This window comes from Sminthopsis crassicaudata, chromosome X (genome assembly GCF_048593235.1).
Source record: "Sminthopsis crassicaudata isolate SCR6 chromosome X, ASM4859323v1, whole genome shotgun sequence".
In the NCBI taxonomy this organism is placed as follows: domain Eukaryota; kingdom Metazoa; phylum Chordata; class Mammalia; order Dasyuromorphia; family Dasyuridae; genus Sminthopsis; species Sminthopsis crassicaudata.
Window position 1 is genome coordinate 55820150 of NC_133623.1, and position 19291 is coordinate 55839440.

The 19291-nt window shown below is 41.3% G+C and overlaps 1 protein-coding gene across 10 annotated transcripts in view; it reads left to right on the forward strand.

The window, feature by feature from the left end:
• The window catches only part of TENM1 (teneurin transmembrane protein 1), a 3105198-nt gene that overhangs the window by 3055802 nt on the left and 30105 nt on the right, over window positions 1–19291 (forward strand). For all 10 annotated transcript variants that reach the window (XM_074277949.1, XM_074277947.1, XM_074277946.1 and 7 more), the window contains one exon: window positions 2399–2553. In XM_074277949.1, the coding sequence (XP_074134050.1) occupies window positions 2399–2553 (155 nt within the window). The remainder of the gene's footprint in view (window positions 1–2398; window positions 2554–19291) is intronic.

Sequence of the window (19291 nt, forward strand, 5' to 3'; positions counted from 1 at the left end):
CAGTTATTCCCATAGTTGGTCCCACTGGTTTCCTTAAGACAACACACAAAGAAAACCATATTTGATTTTTAGCAATATTAGAGGAAAGTTTAAATCATTTTGTAAGTTTTATAGATATGAAAGATGAATACTTCATGAAGATCATCAGGATTAATGAATATATACTATAAAACAAAATCTCTTTCCCTTCTGCCAGAGAATTAGCTTATCTCAAGGCAGTTTATAAAGTTGGCTTTTTAAACTGGTATTCCCTGATTTTATTCTTGGCCATAAAAATCACTCCTTCTCTCGGTTTCATAGAGAATAACAAGTGAACTTTTAAGGAATAGAACCTACTGACATTAACTTAACTAGTTCAGATGTTATGACTTCTCACTTTTGACTACTGCAGGAGAGTAAGTGTTATCCCTCTCTATTCTCTCCTCTCTGCATCCTCCACTCATCCACCAAATTGATATTCCTAAAGCATAAATTTGAAAATGTCACTCTATTCCTCCGGAAGCTCCAGTGGCTTCCTCTTCCCTCTAGAATAAAATACAAACTCCTCTGTTACCCATGTCAAGCCTCTCCTAATCTGACTCCAAACTACCTTTCCGGGCAGCAGCTTGATCTATTTGTTCTTCCTCCTGCACAAATTTAATATTCTATCTCCCACATCCATGCCCTTTGGATAGGCTATCCCAAAAGAACAAACGAATGAATCATTTATTAAATGCTTACTGTGTGCAAAGAACAATTCTGAGCAATCTGTGCCTTTGAGGAGTTTGCGTTCCCATGAAGTACATGGAAGATTTCCATCAATGTGAATTGAGCTGCAAATTCTATGGAAAAAATCCTATGATTCTTAAGGTGCAAAAAAAAAATAGTAATGTCTCTTCTTTAATGTGATCTTTACTTGTAAAATGGGATCATTTTCTGATGTTGAACCATAAGACTTGAATGATTAGAACTTTCTTTCCTGGATCTTCAGTAGCCATGAGGAGACTGTAGCCCCTGCAGGTCTGGTGACCAGGGCTTGTTTCTCAGGATAGTGGCTGAGGGTATCTGACCAGAAGCATTGCTACTCCCGAGGTTCTTGGCATCAGGGTCTGAGGGAAAATGGTGGCCGGGTTGATATTAGCCGTTAGTGGTTCCACTTATCTGGTCCACACTGTCTCTCTCCAAAAGCGCCCCGCTGCTCGGCTAAATCGGCTAACCTTTTCCGTGGCTGTCATCGGGTTGGCAATTGGTGGGTTGTCTGGCCCATTCTCCATGGTAGTTGCTAGATTATTGAATAGTGATTCCCTTTTAGAATTCTTAGTTTTCCTCAGAGCCTAGCTCAAGGGTCCCCTCCTCTTATATAAGCCTTTTCCTACCCAGCTTCCTCCAGGAAGCTCATGCTTCATTCTATCCTAGTGTTATTTTTTTTACAGGGTATTCCAAAAGTCTTACTGGAACATTAAGCTTTAATAGCTTAAAATTGCACCATGACTTTTAGAACATCCTATATGTTATGAAACATTATGAAACATTTTTCTCTGTTTCACAGGGTGCCTACCGCACTGAAAGTACTTAATAAGTGCTTATTCAAAATGAATACAGTAATACCTCTCTAGTTCTGAATTAAGGGAGAGAAAAAAAAATCCTAATTGTGGACTACCTTTAAAGAGGTGCTGGGTAACTGTAACTAGGACCAAGTCTGGGTTATGTGTGTGATAATTATGTGTAATTCATTGAACGGCTAGGAAGCCAAAGCTCAAAAAAGTAGGACTTGTTAAGAGTAGGATGCTCTTGGGGATGGTCGAGAGATGGGAGGAACCTCAGAGACCATCTACTTCAATGCCTTCATTTTACAGGTAAGGAAACTGAGGTCCACAGAGAAGAAGGGACTTGCTCAAGATCACAAAAAAAGTAATTGGCAAAGTCGGGATTTGAACTTGAGGCCTCTTTCTCCAAATCCAGTGCTCTTTTCACAGCACCGTCATCTGTGCCCTTAGCTTTTTTCTCAGATCTTCTTTTATTCTGGAAACGAGGACAAATTAACCCAGTTTTTTTTTTCCTCAGTCAAAAGTTGGGTATGAGTTGACTGCAGATGGGTGAAGGAAAACATGACAGTGTTTGTGGGGGAGAGGATGGGGGACGGTCGAAGGGGGATGAATCTATACCAAATCAAATATTTAGCCAAGGTTTGAAATTGTGTTTAAGTCTAATCATTTCTTCTCAACAGAGAACCTCTCATATTACCATCTGAACAAACCTCTCATGTTACCATCCTATCTGTACTACGCAAAATTGAAGTCATATTTCTTTAAAATATCTTTCTGTTTCTGTGACTTCTCTCTAAATTCTGATCTTTGGGTAAATTTGACCCAACAGACTACTGATAGACTACTAATGCCCATTTCTTCTTCCTCGTCAGGTATCACCGTTGATAGGAACGGTTTCATTTATTTTGTGGATGGGACCATGATTCGGAAAATTGATCAGAATTCCGTGATCACAACCGTGATTGGCTCAAATGGACTGACATCCACACAGCCATTGAGCTGTGACTCGGGAATGGACATCACTCAGGTAGGCACTGCTGACTTGCAAGCATTATCACCAGGTGGCAACGTGGCAATGAATAACAATTTTTTCATGTAGAAATTAAGTGGAAAGGAAGCCTATTTCATCCATTATAACACCCCATAACAGAAGTTCGTTTCAGATGACTTCTTCTTGGCAAAGTAGAGTTGATGGGATTGGGGGAGAGGGAAGAATAAGCCAGGAAGGGAATGACGTATGAAAAAAAAAGTGGATAAAAGAAGGGAATAAAATTTCATTCATTTAGCAGATAAGGCCAGTTTAAGTTATGTAACACATAAATAAAGAAATCATATCCTTGCCATATCAGGAGCAAAGTAAAACAGGCCCTCAGGTATTCCTGGCAAATAGTTAATTAGTCTCTGTTTGAAGACTTCCAATGAGAGGAAACCTACCCGCTGCCTAGTGAGGCGGCCCGTAACCCACTGGGACGACGCTCACCGATGCCTTCCTAGCACGGAGCCCAGACTGGCTTCTCTGTAACTTCCACCCATTAATCTCAGATCTGCCCTCTGGGGCACAGCAGAACAAACCCACTTCACACCACTGCATGGCATTCCTTCCTCTTGAAGACGGGGATCGTGCTCAGAGGAAAAAGTAATTCCTGTTCTCACGGGCGGGAGGGAGAAGAGAAAGGGAGGGGGAGGCAACAAGGTTTTCTATGAAGAGCTAGAAGGGATCTCAGAGGCCGGCCAACCCTTCCATTTGGTAGCTGAGGCAGCTGATTCCCAGAGAGCTAAGTTGACTTTGCTGAGATCACGAAGGTAGGCAGAACTGGCATTTGAACCGGTCTTCTAACCTTAATTACAACAGTTGGGTTTTTTTTTTTTGTTTTGTTTTGTTTTTTTCTCTGCAACATCTTCCCTATAAAAGGCATCATTGAAATGGGTAGCCAGTAGTGAACTGATTGCTAGTTGCTGTTTTTTGTGAAGGAAAACATACTGAAAGTGAGAATGATTTTGTTTAAATCACCATTGTTATTAAGTGACCACGTGGTACTGGGCAAAGCAGATTGAACAGAAACTGTTCTGGATAAAATCTAGAACACCCCTTTAATTAGATATGCACAATGCAGCCTTTTGAAAAGTCATTCCAGAGAATAGGCCCTCTCCCCCTGGAAGTTTCAAAACCCAGCTACCTAGAACAATATCAGAATAATTATAAGGCGGTGTTAAAACAAGAGAGACGGCAGGCTGTCCTAGCTACGGGGTCCCTCTGAGGCTCAGGAAGCCTAGGGTCAAGTTTACCTAAGGAACCAATGTATGCTACAAACCAAATCCCTAAGTGCCAGGGAGCTCTATAACGGAGTCAGAGACAGAGATGGTATGTTTATTACATCTAAAGATAACCTAAAGCAAGCGGGCGTGTTGCATGACAGAACATCTAAGAAGATCTGACAGGTTCAAACTTTAGGGTAAATCTAATAAGATGAAATTTTATAGTGAGAAATGTAAAATTATGCACTTGAATTCAGAAAATTCACTTTGCAAGTATAAGACGTAGGGAGGAATGACTAGATAGTAGTTTGTCTGAAAAAACAGCTGGGGCTTCTAGTGAACTGCTGTTTTTGTACGAGTCAGACATGCGATGTGGAGGCCGGAAAAACTCATGTACTCTTGGTCTGCCATTGGGAGGCAAAGCGGCAAGGCTTAGAGACATGATAGCATCTCTGTTTTCTGCCCCTGGCAGAGTCCAGAAACTCTTGAATTTGAGATGGAAAGGATCTTCGAGGCCAGTTCATCCAGATGTGGAAAATGAGCCCAGAGAGATTCACTGACTTGCCTCAAGATGAAACTAAGTGTAAGAGCTTAGAAGTAACTGTCAGTACTTGAACCCAGATGGTTCAGAGGACCTGAATCCAAACACAGCATTCTTTTTATGGCCTCATGCTGTCCTCGTCCAGTTGTGAGCAGCACATTTTAGTATGATGAGCTATTTTTGGGCATTTGAAGGGTGTTTTTGTGGAGGATCCATTACACTCATTCCTTTTGGCCCCAGATGGTGGCGATGGGAAGAAGTTGCAGAAAGGCAAATTTTGTCTTGATTTAAGGAAAAATCTTCCTCAGAGTGAAACTTTCCCAAAGTGGATGGTCTTAACCTGGGTCACGGTCTGCAGGTTAAAGCCAAAAGCTCAGTATTCCTTTTGAAGAATTAGATGGAAGAAAGCAGGGTCATCATAGAGAGGGGGGGGGGGGATTTTGTCCCGGAATACATAAGAAGTCCCCTTAAACTGCCCAGTTGTCTTCTAACTCATCATTAGATTAGAGTTCAGTGTGTTTCTATATCAGGTCTGTTGGGCTTCACTGAAGCTCCTTAAGTTCCCAGATGTGTGTACGTGAGACCCTCTGACTTGAACGTCGACCGTGTTACATTTCTAAAGGAAAAAGGAAACTTATTAGCAAAAAGAATGACTATGGATGGAAGGAAATTAGTATCCTCTACCAAATTACAATAAATCAAACCCGAAGATAAAAGAAATTACAGACCTGGGCAGAGTGTTAAAGAAACTGGAGTTGATAGGTTGATAGTGGAGGAATTGAATGCAAAATGATTAATTATAATAGCTAAGAAGAGGGGAAGGGGAGGGAACAAAAGAAGCTTTTATGTAGTGTTTATTCTCTGTCAGTCTAAATATATTATCTCACCTGATATTCACCACAAACCTGAGAGGTAGCTTCTATTATAATCCCCATTTTACAGATAAGGAGACTGAAACAGATACAGGTCAAGTGACTCACAAAGAGTCACACACATAGTCAGCATCTGAGGTGAACTTTGAACTTGCCTCTTCCCAACCTGAATGTTCTACTTTATCCACTGCATCATTAGCTAGTACTGTAAAGTTTTCAAGGTGTTGGGGCAGCTAGGTTGCACAGTGGATACAGCACCAGCCCTGAAGTCTAGGAGGACCTGAGTTCCAATCTGGCCTCAGATACATAACACTTTCTAGCTGTGTGACCCTGGGAGAGTCATTTAACTCTAACTGCCTAAGCAAAAAAAAAAAAAAAAAAAAAAAAAGGTTCAAAAGTGCTTTTTTATGTATTTTCAAATACATAAGAAATATTCACAAAAGTTATAGTCGAAGTCACAAAGAAGCCATAAAATTCAGAAAGGCAAACTTTTAAGTACTACATGATAGGAATAAAAATAATCAGCTAATATATTAAACACCTACTGTAGGCCAAGTATTATGTTATGTACTAGAGATAAAAAATACGAAAATGAAACAGCCCTCGCCAAGGGCATTCAGCAAGCAGATACATTCGACAGAGGAAAGAACATACACATTGTATGTTGCATAGATATGGAGCAAATGAAGGGCATTTGAGTGTGGAGGAAGAGACTGGGAACAGATGCTGGCACGGGAGCTGTGAAGGCATGGATTCCAGGTGAACAGCATGTGCACAGAGGCAAGAAATTGAGTGTCACATGGGAGGAAAAGGGAAGAAGGCAAGTTTGTTCGGATGGGAGAATGTGTCAACGTCTATGTGAAATATGGTCAAGTTGAAAAAGTAGGTAGAAAAGCCATGTCATGAATGGGTTCAAATGCCAAAATGGGATTTTCTATTTGACTCTAGAAGTGATGGAGGTAAATGGGACAGGGTTGGGGGGCTGATGAGATGGCCAGACCTGCACTTAAGGAAGATCACTTTGGCAACTGAGTGGAGGTTGGAATGGAGTAGGGAGAGACTTGAGATGGGGAGACCCAGCAGCAAGTCATGGCAGCCATCTAGAAGAAGAGTAAATAATCAAGTCCCCAGGTGTGTCACGGCCTGGAGGAAAGCCTAGAAAGGGGATGTCCCGGCCCTCAAAGGATTAGAAGACTGATCAGATCAGAGGGCGTGCATTCTGAAAGCTTCCTGACCTGTAGGAAACTCCACCCCTCTCTTGGCTCCTTTGTCCAATGGTGTCCTGGCAGACTAGTCCTTAGTTTTTCCTAGAATTAGGCCCTCTGGACTGAGGTTGACTGAGCCTAGTGAAAAGAGGGCTGAGTAGTGAGCTTCATAGTGTTGTTTATAGCAGTACTTAGAATGATTCAGTCGGGCTTGCAACAGGAGTTCAGTTTCATATTTCAGTAAATCAAAAAATATGGATTTTTGAACAAATGTCTGAATGAGTAAGAACAGCTGGCCTCTGTTTCTGCCGACAGGACGGTATGAGAAGGGGAAACGGGGTTGTAGTTGCAGCAGGAGAGAAGTAATTCGGCTTTCGGAAGAACTCTCCGACTTGGAAGGCTATTACCAAAGGAAGCGGCAAATGGCGGGAACCGAGCCTAGACTTAGGACTCCTGAGAGTTTATTCTGTCGAAATCTCACCTCTGCGTTTATAAGCAAAGAGTGCCTGCCTTTTGAGGCAATGACGCCAAACTGTTCTAACTTGTGAATTTTACTTAGCAGTTCTTAAATCAGAGAGGCTTCTCTTTTTTACGGTTCCCTGGGTTTCCTAAGCTACTTTGGACAGTGTTTCTACCTTAAAAGATCAGAGTCTTTTCCTGACCCTAATTCTTCCTCGCCTTCCGCTCTCATCTGTTCTCTCCTTGAACAGACGACAGCCCGAGAGAAATGAATCCGCAACAAGTGGAACGATTTTTAGCAGACCTTCCTACCCCACGCAGGCTTGAGAAAGTTCAGCTTAAGTGAGGCATGTGTAGAACCTTGGTGGGGTTTCTCCAAATATCCCACTAGTGATTTGTCAGGACCTACTACCACTAGATTTTTTGAGTTCTTCAACCTCACAGGAGCTACATGAAGACTAGCTGTAGGTATCTTTTTTATGTTTAATTGATTTTTTTTTTTAATCTCTGTCACTTTCCAGTGACCGACCTTCCTTTCCCCAATAGAATCTTCCCTTATAACAAAGTGTGGGCAAACAATGTGATCACATTGTAGCCCTCATTCTGCTCCTACAGATAGTTTCCTACCTCTTTGATGGTATGTTTCACCATTGTTTGTGACTTTTCACTCATTCTTCAAATGGCCAAACCCCCAACACATGTACATGTACACATACCACACGCAACAGTAGTCAAGAGAATATCATTTCATGAGGAATGGCACTTCTCTAGGCTTCATTCAAAACATTCCCCCCTCTCCCCAGGAAGATACTGCTTGTCCATTTTGAGTTTGGGGGAAGGAGATTACATGCCCTCCTGTTTGTTCTTCATGAAGCAGGTTCGGGCCTGAAGAAAATTTTGCTTTGGGCTAATCATATAGTTTCACATCTTTTAGAGATTAATTTACCACATGAAAATTCTCAAGCTACTAAGGGAAACAACTCCCCAAAGGAAGCCTCTCCACCTCTGTGCTTTAGAAGAAGACACTGTATTTAGCGAGGTGACAAATGTGATGCGGTCTGGGAAATGCGGCTTATTCCCAGAATCAGTGCTCAGTGGTACTTAGGAAACAGGTTAATTAAATCTTTTTATCTCTCAAAAATAGCATTTGCTTTGATAACCAAATCAGCCATTTCTTCAAAAATCCTTATATTTTCTGATTTAGCAAAATATGAAACCGACCTTGGGTAAACTCAGAGGCGGAACTGTGCCCTTTCATGGCCTACATTAAACAAGGAGATGAGTTGCTTGTGAAAAAGGAAATCCAAATCTTTTTTCCCCTACAGAAATCACTAGGTTGCTGGCTCTGAATGAGCATGCCCTGCTTATTCACTAGCATCTCACGTGCCCTGGAACGGGAAAGTGGGCCAAAGCCAGCTTCCCAGTGACAGAACCATTTTTTTTCTGAGGCAATTAGGATTAAGTGAGTTGTCCAGGGTCACACAGATAGAAAATGTTAAGTGTCTGAGACCAGATTTGAACTCAGGTCCTCCTGGACAGAACCACCTTTTAAGTGTCATTTGATCTTCCATACCAGTTCCAATACTAGTCACTCATATGTAAAATATATAGACTTTCTGGCCTTTATACAAAAAATGATGCTATTGAGTGACTGTAAGCTGCCATTTTGGAATCTCTTTTCCCAAGGCAGAGATGGCCGTGCACTGATGTAGTCCCAGTTGTAGCCCAGCTTTCCAGTAAACCACATTGATCTCTCCCAACCTGGCCAGGTTGTGCAGCACATGAGCATAGTAGCTACTCATAAATCAAAGGGAGTGAAAGCCTAACTGGGCTTCTTCAAAGTTTTCTGAGCCATTCATCTTGGTACAAGTACATTCTCTGTTTTTTGCCGCTGTGATCCAGGAAAAAAAAACGTTATGAAATTTATTGGGAGGTGAGGATGAGGAGTGGGGAAGAAAGGGTGTGGATGGTAGTTGAGGAACACCTCCAGAAATGAAATCTTCCTTTCTTAGATGTCTGCTGTGTATCCTTGCCAAAAAAGCTTTCCTATCCTTTATCACCCATTAAAGGTACAGCTGATATGGGAGTTTAGATTCTTCAGGGGCCATTTGCCTTTCTCTGTTTACTCTCAACACGTATCCACATGTCCATAGATGGAGATAGGAATTAAATCATATGAATGAAGACTATCTTGATTGAAATTCTCTGTAGGGACAAATTTCTGAATTTCTCTCGAATTAAGAGATCTAATAATAACAAACTTACTTGAACAAAGGGATCATCAAGGAAAAAAGAAAGTTTTTTTAAGTTCTCATTCCCCATCCCTCGATGAGAATCTTGCACCACCCTCAAAAGAAAAGGATCTTCCATACTATAAGAGATCACTAAAAGAAAGATCAGTTTTTAGGAGCAAAAGTCTGCCAGGGCTGCAACCCAGAAGCACTAGTGCTGCAAAGTACTGAACTACTGGTACATGCAGGGGAAAGCAGGCTTTGAACTGCTTGTACCAGACCAGAGAACTGAGGGAGTGGGATAGATCACCAAAGTAGAAACTATATGCTTGTGGGATACTGTGTGGCACTGCGCCAAACCTGGGGAAAGAGCAGAACATCCATCTGATGCCAGTTCTGGCCAACCAAAAGTCATTTAGGGCAGAGACCTAGATTGGTGAGCTGAATTTCCCGTGTTGGAGGAGATTGAAACGCTTCGAGATCCAGTTCTCAAGGAAAGCACAATTAAAGGACAGAGTTAGAAAGTGAGTGATGAGGAAAATAAGAGGGGAGACTGAAAATGTCAAAGATTTCAGCTATAAAAATAATCTCACAGACTGGTCAACAGATTATGGCAATTAGAGACTTTATGATGACTCATCAATAGAGACAGCATACAATAGTGGCTAAAGAAATGATCTCAAAGCTGAAAAGACCTGAATTATTTCCCACCTTTCCCACACATTGTCATTATGACTTTGAGCTCGTCAACTGACCTCTCGGTATTCTAGACAATTCTATAAAACTGTAAATTTCAAAGAAAGTGTTGACTTCTATAGAAGGAGTTTCTTTACCCAAGCGGTCCCTAAACTGGTGAAATCACAAGTCCAGTCTCATCCCTGTGATATTGACTCATTATAAATTTCCTGAAACGTAAGGACAAAGGAACAAAGATGCTTTGGCAAGGTGATCATAACAAATTTGTAATGTACTTTCCAAATTCTTAAAAATATTAATCATTCACCCCAGTTTTTTTCCTAGAAAGCACACATTCCTCCTTGTTCCATTCCTTCCAAGAGCTACCTTTTTTTGTTGTTGTTCAGTCATTTCAATCACGTTCGACTCTGTTGTGGCCCTTGATACAAAACCATTAGCCATCGAACATTGATTTGAAGTATATTTAGAGTTTATTAGAGTATATGGTAAAACTGAGAAAAGAGGTTCATGGTTAAAGAAAGTTGAAATTACAGTTAATGACATAAAATCTAGTCCCTGTAAATAAGTAAGTTGAATATTGGGCCTTTATAAACTGTGTCCATGTCACTCTCAGTTTATAGGAAAATGCCTATTCACAGATCAATATGTTGAGCAGTTCTACATGGTCTTGAGGATCTTTATATCTAAGTACTGGAAAATTACATTCTTTTTTTAAAATTACATTCTAATAGGTTCGTTGTTTTGTTTTATCATGTGTCAGAGGTAATACGATGTTTGCAGTAGTGGAAGCACAAATTCCATCAAAGAAACTCGTTTAGTTTTACGTTGTCCTGCCTGGCCATTCGCAAATAGGTATGCTGATCCTACAAGAGCTAAAGAGCATAGACTGTGGCTCTAACATAGTCATCACCGAAAAGCATTTTGCTTGGCAAAAGCAGGTGTAAATCAAATCAAATCATTGTTCTCCTTGATCCCTGATGGAAAAAGCAAGAGCAATGGGTAAAAGTTGCCCAAAAAAGGCAACTTTGGGCTTAACTATTTCTTAATTCTCACAAAATGGAATGAGTTGCCTCTGATGGTGATGACTCTTCCCTTTCTCCTTAGAGGTCTTGAGTAGAACCTAGATGCCCACTATAACACATCATGGTGTAATAGGGGTTTGTGCAGGTATGGATCCAACTAGATTCCCATTAATTTCCTTTCCAATTTTTACATTGTATAACTCTGTAACATAAATAAAATTCTGTGTCATCTTCTTTTCACACAAAGGACAGTTGCATTTTGGCTCTCATTAAAATGATGAAAAAAAATATATATCTTTAAAGTTCAGGCAGAATCACAAATGCAAACTTCTAGCCAAGCACCCAGACATTCTGAATGGCTCTTTTACATCTTGCCCTTGACAGGCAGCAAAACCTGTTGTCTAAGATACTATTGTCTGTGGCTGGTTAGCTCAGTTTGTTGAAGACTGGCGCTAATAAGGCCGAGATCAGGGGCTTAATCACCTTCTGAGCCAGTCAGTTTTACTCAGTTACTGTGCCTCTCAATCTGGCTAACTCTCTCCTAAAGTACATGCTGTTGGGTCAAGGAAAAGATTGCTAGACCTTTAGCAGTAGGCACCATCTATTGGTAAAAACAACGCTGAAGTGCATGGCCTAACTAACTGGGTTGGTAGTATTTTCTTATGTGGAAAGTACAGTTAGTACAGTTCTCTCCCCTACCCTCCCTTCTCCTTCCCTTTCATCTCCTCTTCTTTCTCTCTCTCTCTCTCTTTCTCTCTCTCTCTCTCTCTCTCTCTCTCTCTCTCTCTCTCTCTCTCTCTCTCTCTCTCTCTCTCTCTCTCTTCTCTCTCTCTCTCTCAACAGTAGCAGCACAGGGAAATGGAAAATAAATAATGACTCTTGCAGGAATGAACTGTTAAATCATGATCTCCATCTTGGTTAGAGGAGTATTGCTTTTGTAATCTGAAGCAAGCACCTAGAAACTATGTGGTACAGTAGATGGAGTATCAGGCCTGCAGTCAGTTCAAGTTTAGTCTCAGACACTTAATAACTGTGTGACCCCGGGCAAGTGACTTAACCCTATCTGCCTTGGTTTCCTCATCTGTAAAATGAGCTGGAGAACGAAATGACAAATCATCCCAGGATGTCCGCCCAAAAACTCCTCAAATGGGGTCAGAGAATAATGCATGACTGAACACCAGCACCACCATCTTGGACCTGTCTGGGAGCCCCAGCATTTAAAACCTAAAGAATATTCTTTGTCCTGGATCTAGGAGGGAAAATGCTGAGTTGACTATAGTCTGTTCTGTTCCTAATTCTCAATAGTAAAAACAACCATCCCGATGATAAAAAAAAAAAAAAAAAATAGGAGTTTGTCCAGATTAGGAATGAGAGGAATAAAGGGACATCATATGGGAGATTTCTTATGTTAGCAGCCTCAAAAACCATCCAGATGAAAAGTAACTTGAGAATGATAATACCCACAAAGAGCTTTCTGATATCATTATAGCCAATTTAGTCCATCGGGGAGTTAGTTCTCAATTAAATTCCTTCCCAAAATCAAATCCTAAGCAACTCTACAGAAAGTCCCAACATAGTAGATCTGGGAGTGAGCACATTTGGGGCCCTTAGTGATCCAGCACCCAGGTGCCCAGTGAATTGATGGTGTGGTTGTGTATTCACACGAATTCACAACTGAACCTTCTGGGACGGAGGTAGAAAAAAACCCATTTCTTGCTTGTTGTTGAAGGCTTTGTCGGGGCTCTATCTCTCCTACTCTTGTGCTTCAACTCATACCACACAGTAAGTAGTGTTTTCATTGTTGGATGGTGATCCCATCATAGAAAAGATTAAGCAGAAAAAATATGAAGCATAGGGGACTTTGTACTGTAGAGAACTTGCCAGATTTTGAAACCACAGTTCTGGAGCTTGAGTAGTCAAGCTCTTTAAAATATGTATGGAGTATAATTGAGAATGCTTACCATGCCGCCATTATCTGTATGCCCAAATAAGTATCTGTTAACTGACCCTTTGTGCCCAGCAAATGTCCAGTCAGACAGTCTCTGGAGCAGTTGCCCACTAAGTGTGTGCTGTGGACAATCCATTTGAGGCTTTGTGAAAATGTAACCAATGAAGTCTTCTCTCTAATGTTCATTAGGCTGTTGGAAACATTACCATGTGGAAAAGAGAGACAGTTTATAGAACCAGAGATGAACTTTTGAGCAAAGCAATCACAAACTTTTCTTCCCGTAGACGACTGTCCATTTATATCTTATCTCCATGGTGAAAATGTCTAATAGTTTCTTCCTGAAATATTACCCTATGAGAAAAGGTTTGAAGTAGTTACTGAAACGAGCAGGTGATCAATGGGGAAAAAAAACATTTCATAAAAATAGTGCAACGATACTTTGGCTTTCTAAATTGCTTTGAGGGCAAAGGGGAATTAGAAGCCAGGTATAGTCTGTCAAGCTAGGAATCGCATGTTAACAAATCGCAACAGGAAGTTTTCTGTAACTTATTCACAGGAAGAAACTGGGCAAAGCATGGTTTCTGATGTTCACTCTTGAGAAGGAAACAAAATCTATATTTTCCTTACTCTGAATTTCCTCAATGTCAAGATCACATACTCCTTGGATTATTCACTTCTTCAAGAGTTCTCAACAACCATTTTTGTGTTATGAACCAACCTCCTTGACCAAAGCCAATGGACCCATTCTCAGAATAACATTTATATTCATAAATGGGTGAGAAATGAAGCTATTTATACCAATCCGTGGTTATCAAAATATTTTTAGAAACGTTCACAGACCCCAGCCCTGCTTTAGTTGGCTCATGTGCTTGTCTCCTGAATCTCTAAGGAGATGCTAAGTTCCACATGGCTACAGAGCATGTCTTTTATTCTTCCCCATTTCTTCAAGAACCTTACATTAAACATCTACTACATAGAAAAAATTTGAAAGAGTTACAAAATGATTAACTGTTTTTTAATAGTTCACACATTAGGAGGAAAAGTAAGGCAAGTATATACAGCAGTACTGCGATGGGGCAGTATGTAACAAGTGGGGAAAAGACGGTTGGGTAGGAGTACAGAGGTGGTATTTATAGAAGAAGAAAGGTAAAAAAAAAAATCCCTGCCTTCTGCCAGAGAATCTTGACTAGCACAAGTATTGAGAGTAGCTTCCTGAATCTGGATCCTTTCCCACCTATCCCTTTTCTTATATCCACTATACCTAACACAGTACTGGACACCCAGCGGGAGCTTAACTTAATTGAATTAAAACCAAAAAAGAAGGGAAATAAGATGTTGGAGGGGGAAATGACTTTAAAATCCCACCTGAGAACTGTTAAAAAGAGTAGGGTTCTTTAGCACACATGAGAAACCTCAAGCCAGAGAGACACCAACATCAGGTCAGCAAATAGTATCATGTCAAATGTATCTTTCCTACAGTACCATTTATGTCTAGAAACCAATTAGCTGGAGTCTGCAGGATATGTATTTTTCATCTCCTGCCGATAGATAACTGGGACTGAAAATTCAAAACTGGAAGCAGTGACACATTCAGTGTATACAGAAATGCCATTTCAAAATCCAAAACTTCAGAAGAATAAGGAGACATGAGGAAAGGACAACAGAAAATTGAAGCAGGTGTGCTTATTATTAAGATGAAATAACAGCAATTAGGGCAGCAGATTCATCTAGAGCAGGGGTTCTCAAACTACGGCCAGTGGACCACATGCGGCCCGCTGAGAACGTTTATGTGGCTCCCCGGGTTATGGCAAATGGGCTGAGGGGCGGAGACAGAGTGTGAGCTTTTGTTTTTGTCCGACCTTCCAACAGTCTGAACAGACAGTGAACTGGCGCCCTATTTTAAAAGTTTGAGGACCACTGATTTAGAGTCTGATGCTGATAGCTTGGAAGGAGTTTATGGAAACAATCGGAGCAGTAGTTAATCTGAAGATTTTTCAGTCTTCTAAGTCTTTGTGGTTCTGGGATGAAAGCACTTCAGATTCTGGCCTTATTGGGTCTTAATAAATTAGCAAGACCTTGATGCTGTAGAACAGGGCTTCTTGTCATCATGATGCTTGATCATTTTCATCTTGGGACCAGGATGATTAGTAGAAATGGAAAGTGTCACTCTTCCCTCAATGGGCTTAAATGATACCTGGATATGGCTACACAGATTCATTTGGGTCAGAAATAACTTTTAAGCAGCGATTTTATCCATGTTGTTTCTGGAGGAGGGGTTCTTCCTCAACAAGAGAGCTGTTCACATCTGCAATGGGCTGTTTGAATAAACTAACTACGTGACCTGGATGAATCTCTGCTGTTCCTCACTCTATCGCCATTCATTTCCTGTCCTCTAACTGTGGATGTCCTTTTCTCTCTATCCTCTGTCAGTAACCTCAGTGATCTCACGAGTTTAATTGTCTCTTTGTAAATGACTTCCCCATCTTTATATCTAACCCTAACCTCTCTCCTGTGCTTTAATCTTACGGAAGTAACTGCCGGTTGGACATTTCTCAGCAGATGTCGTGGAGACGTCTCCAATCCAACATGCCCAAGTCAGAAATGGTCTTTCCCTCAAAACCAACCTGTTCCTTACTTCCCCATCAAGGGCACCGCTATCCTTTCATTCTCCCGGGCTCATAGACTTGGAGTCTTGTGCTCTTCCTTTTCCCTCTCCCTACAACTCTAATCTTTTACTAAATCACTAACGATGCTACATCTGTTTCTTGCACATCCATCACATTCTTTCCACTCATATAGCAATCACCCAAGTTGGTGCTTTCATTACCTTTCATTACCTCTCACATTAACCTCCTGCTTGGCTCTCGAGCCTCTCTCTTCCTCTGTCCTTTCAAATGTAGGTGCTAAAGTGATGCTCCTAAAACACAGCTGTGACCATGGCACTCCCCTGCTCAGAAAGCTCCAATGGCTTCCTTTCTCCTCTAGGTTAAAATACAAACTCTTTAGTTTAACATTAAAACCTTTGCAATCTGAATGCAACCCATCTTTACAGATTCATGTGATATCTCAGACTCTGCCAGCTAGCCAAACTGGACTAGGTCCTAGATCCTCCGATCTCTGTGTCTTTACCCAGGCTGTACTTAATACCCAGAATGCATTGATTCTCTTGTCAATACTACTTCTTAAAATTCCTCAATTGATTTCAGTAATTTTTTTTAGTGAGTTATTTTCTTTTTCTAATTCACAAATTCTGTTTCTCTGCACTTCCTGTTTTTTACCTTTTCCAATTCACCTTTCAGGAAGCTGTTATTCTCTTGCATAGCTTCTCTTTCCTTTCCCCATTTTTCTTCTAGCTCTCTTCCAGGAGAGCCTTTTGCGTTGGGGACCAACAATTGTCTGGAGACTGTCTGCTATTTGTTTACTCGGGGTTGAAAACCTGCTCTCTTTCTGTAGGGTCTGCTTTCAGGGCCAGGAGGTTACCAGCTTCCTCTGCAGAACAGGGATAGGTGTATGGACGGCCTGCCAACAGGTTACAAAGAGCGGCCAGGTGCGTGAGTGCTCTGGGAAATAGTTCCCCAATGGGAGTGACTCAGGAATGACTCGAGTCTGTACAGGCTGAGGGGGATGCCCTGCTAAGAATTCCATTGTGCAGATTAATGACTGCCTTGAGTCAAGAGTGTGAGCAGTGAAAGTGTCACTACCCCAATCCAAAACCACTGTAAGGTTTGTGGGTATTAGCAGTAGACCAGCTAAATAGCCCTGCTCCGGCCAGAAGTGTCTCTGCCTCAGAAGCACAGTCTTGCTGCGGAGGTTCTGTTGCCCCAGTCTGAGCCCCACACTGTGCAGATCAGAGGCTGCTCCGGGCTGCACCTCCCTGCTTGTAGATTTGTAGCCGCCCTGGCCGTGCTTCAGCGTGCAGCTGCACGGTTGCACTGGTCTATGCTGAGTCATTTCCAGTTTGGGGAGGAGGGTACAATTCTGGTGTTTTTAGATTACCCTGTACTGTTCCGGCTTTAATCTCTGTGCTGGTCCCCTGCTTTATAATCAAGGCAAAGCAACCAGCCTATGGCAGGGTCGTTTCCACTGCTCTTCTAGTCACAGAGGCTACCCCGTCCCTGGCCCGCTCAGGACGCCAGACTTTCTTATCTCCCTTCTTGCTGCTGGGTCTTTTCCCGTCGCAGAGGACAAACCTGCTCTGGCGGTCTTTCAGATTATCTTCAGCTGGTAATTGTGATAAATGTGATCTTCTACCTCTGACCTCAGTTCTTTTGTTTGGGTTGTTCCCATGCTTAAAATTCTCTGTGTCCTCATTTCTGTATCTCGTAATCTCCTATTTTCTTCAAAACTAAGTTCAGGTGTCTGTGTCAAACCTTTCTTAATTCTTCTCAAAACTACCTTGTATTTGTTTTGACCATTTGTGGACGTTACTGTCACGCTAAATGTGACATTTAAGTCATCTATCTGGATATAAGGGTGAGGGTACGATCAAGAAGGAGGAAAGTTCTCCTTCCCTTGGCTCCCACCTTTGGAGTTTGGGTGTCACCAGTCAGTACCCGCAAAACCCAGGAATTCCTTTGTGGCTACCACCGTGGCTTCAGTCCGGAATCCCCACTCATTCTGAGTATTGCTCCTATGGGTATCCTTAAGTCTCCAGGACGGGAAGTAAACAGCTGTCTCCTTCAAACTACATCTTCCACAAGCCCATATAGCCAGACCCTATCTCAAAAGACTGCTTCCTATGTCTATATTATGTATGTCCATGTTATCTTCCATATTATAATGTAAGCTCCTTGAGAGCAGAGACTGTTTTGTTGTCTTCGATTTGTATTCCCAGCACCAAGTATAGCTAAGTCAGTCAGCATTTAAATGTGTGATTGATTGATTGACTGACTTTGAGCCAACAAGGACTCCTCATCGAACCAAATCATCAATTAGTTTCAAATCCTTATTGTCTAGTCCACACATTTCCATCTTTTCCACAAGAATACTATGAGAGATGTTGCCACATGCTTGCCAAACTCTAGGTAAACTATATGCCATTCTCACGATCTCATTTATTAGTAATCATATCAAAAACTGACATAAGGTCAGTCTGACATGATTTATTATTAAGTCATGCTGCATTTATTATATGCATGAGTAATTTTTCTTATAATATTATCCCTTTTATTCATTTTTCCAAATTATCCCCTCCCTCCGTCCACTCCCTCCCCCGATGACAGGCAATCCCATACATTTTACATGTGTTACAATATAACCTAGATACAATATATGTGTGTAAATCCAATTTTCTTGTTGCACATTAAGTATTAGATTCCAAAGGTGTAAGTACCCTGGGTAGATAGACAGTAGTGCTAACAATTTACATTCACTTCCCAGTGTTCCTTCTCTGGGTGTAGTTGTTTCTGTCCATCATTGATCAACTGGAAGTGAGTTGGATCTTCTTTATGTTGAAGATATCCACTTCTATCAGAATACCTCTTCATACGTCATGCTGCATTTTTGTAGTCACCACCTTTCTGGATTTTTACTAATCATTTCTTCAACGATTTCTCAGAGAATTTCCCCAGTATTCTAGGTCACAATCACCAGATGATGCTTTGTAGTATTTTGTTTTCTTTCTTTCTTTTGAAAGAAAGGACATTTTCTTTTTTCTGGCCCCGTGTACCTCTTTTGTTTTCAAGAGTCTTTCAGAGATCACTGAGAGTGGCTCAGCAGTCGCATCAACTGGTTCTTTCACTGAGTAAGAATATATCTAATTTGGGCCTCTTGATTCTTCAGAGACAACTCAGTGTTCTCTTATTGTCTCTGTTTATCTTGGGTATCTGTCATATCAAGTTAAAGGGTTCTGCCTTAACTTCCCAGTTCAGTCGGGCCTCCCTGAAAAACAAAACTGGGCTCAATGGGGAGAAATTACAAGGAGACAGAATTAAGGCTTGAAGTCAGGGCCAAACTTTCTACCATACAAAAGTAGCTAGCTCCCTTCCAATAAAGGTCTCGAAGCACAAACTGAATGATCACTTCTGGGGTATGATGTAGTAGGGATTCTTTTTCAAATATAGATTGGATTCAAGGGTCACAAAGTTCTCTTCCATCTCTAAAAATCTCTTCTTGCATTGTCTTCCCTGGGTTTTATTGCCTGTTATAAACAAGGAAAAGAGACGCCATTGCTTTCCTAAGAGGTGTCATCAGGCTTTCTAGTTATGGGAAAGATACTTTCTCTAGAAGGCTTTATTCTATTCCTTTTATAAATCTGAGGAAGCTCAGGCAATATCGATGTCAAATAACGTGAAGGCCATTTGAAAACTGACAGAAAGTGACGCTAACAATCCGGAGCCATAAAAAAACTAGAATGTAGAATTGGCAGAGCACCTAGCAAGGAAAGCTCAGCCCGTCAGTCACTGTATCTTCCCCGGGGCTGGTGCACTGCATAAGAGATAATCACATACTCCCTGAAAAGCCATCTTGAAGAGACCTCCAAGATCAAAATCAAGCAGTCACTTTATAAATGAACCAAAGGGCTCAAAGTATAGGG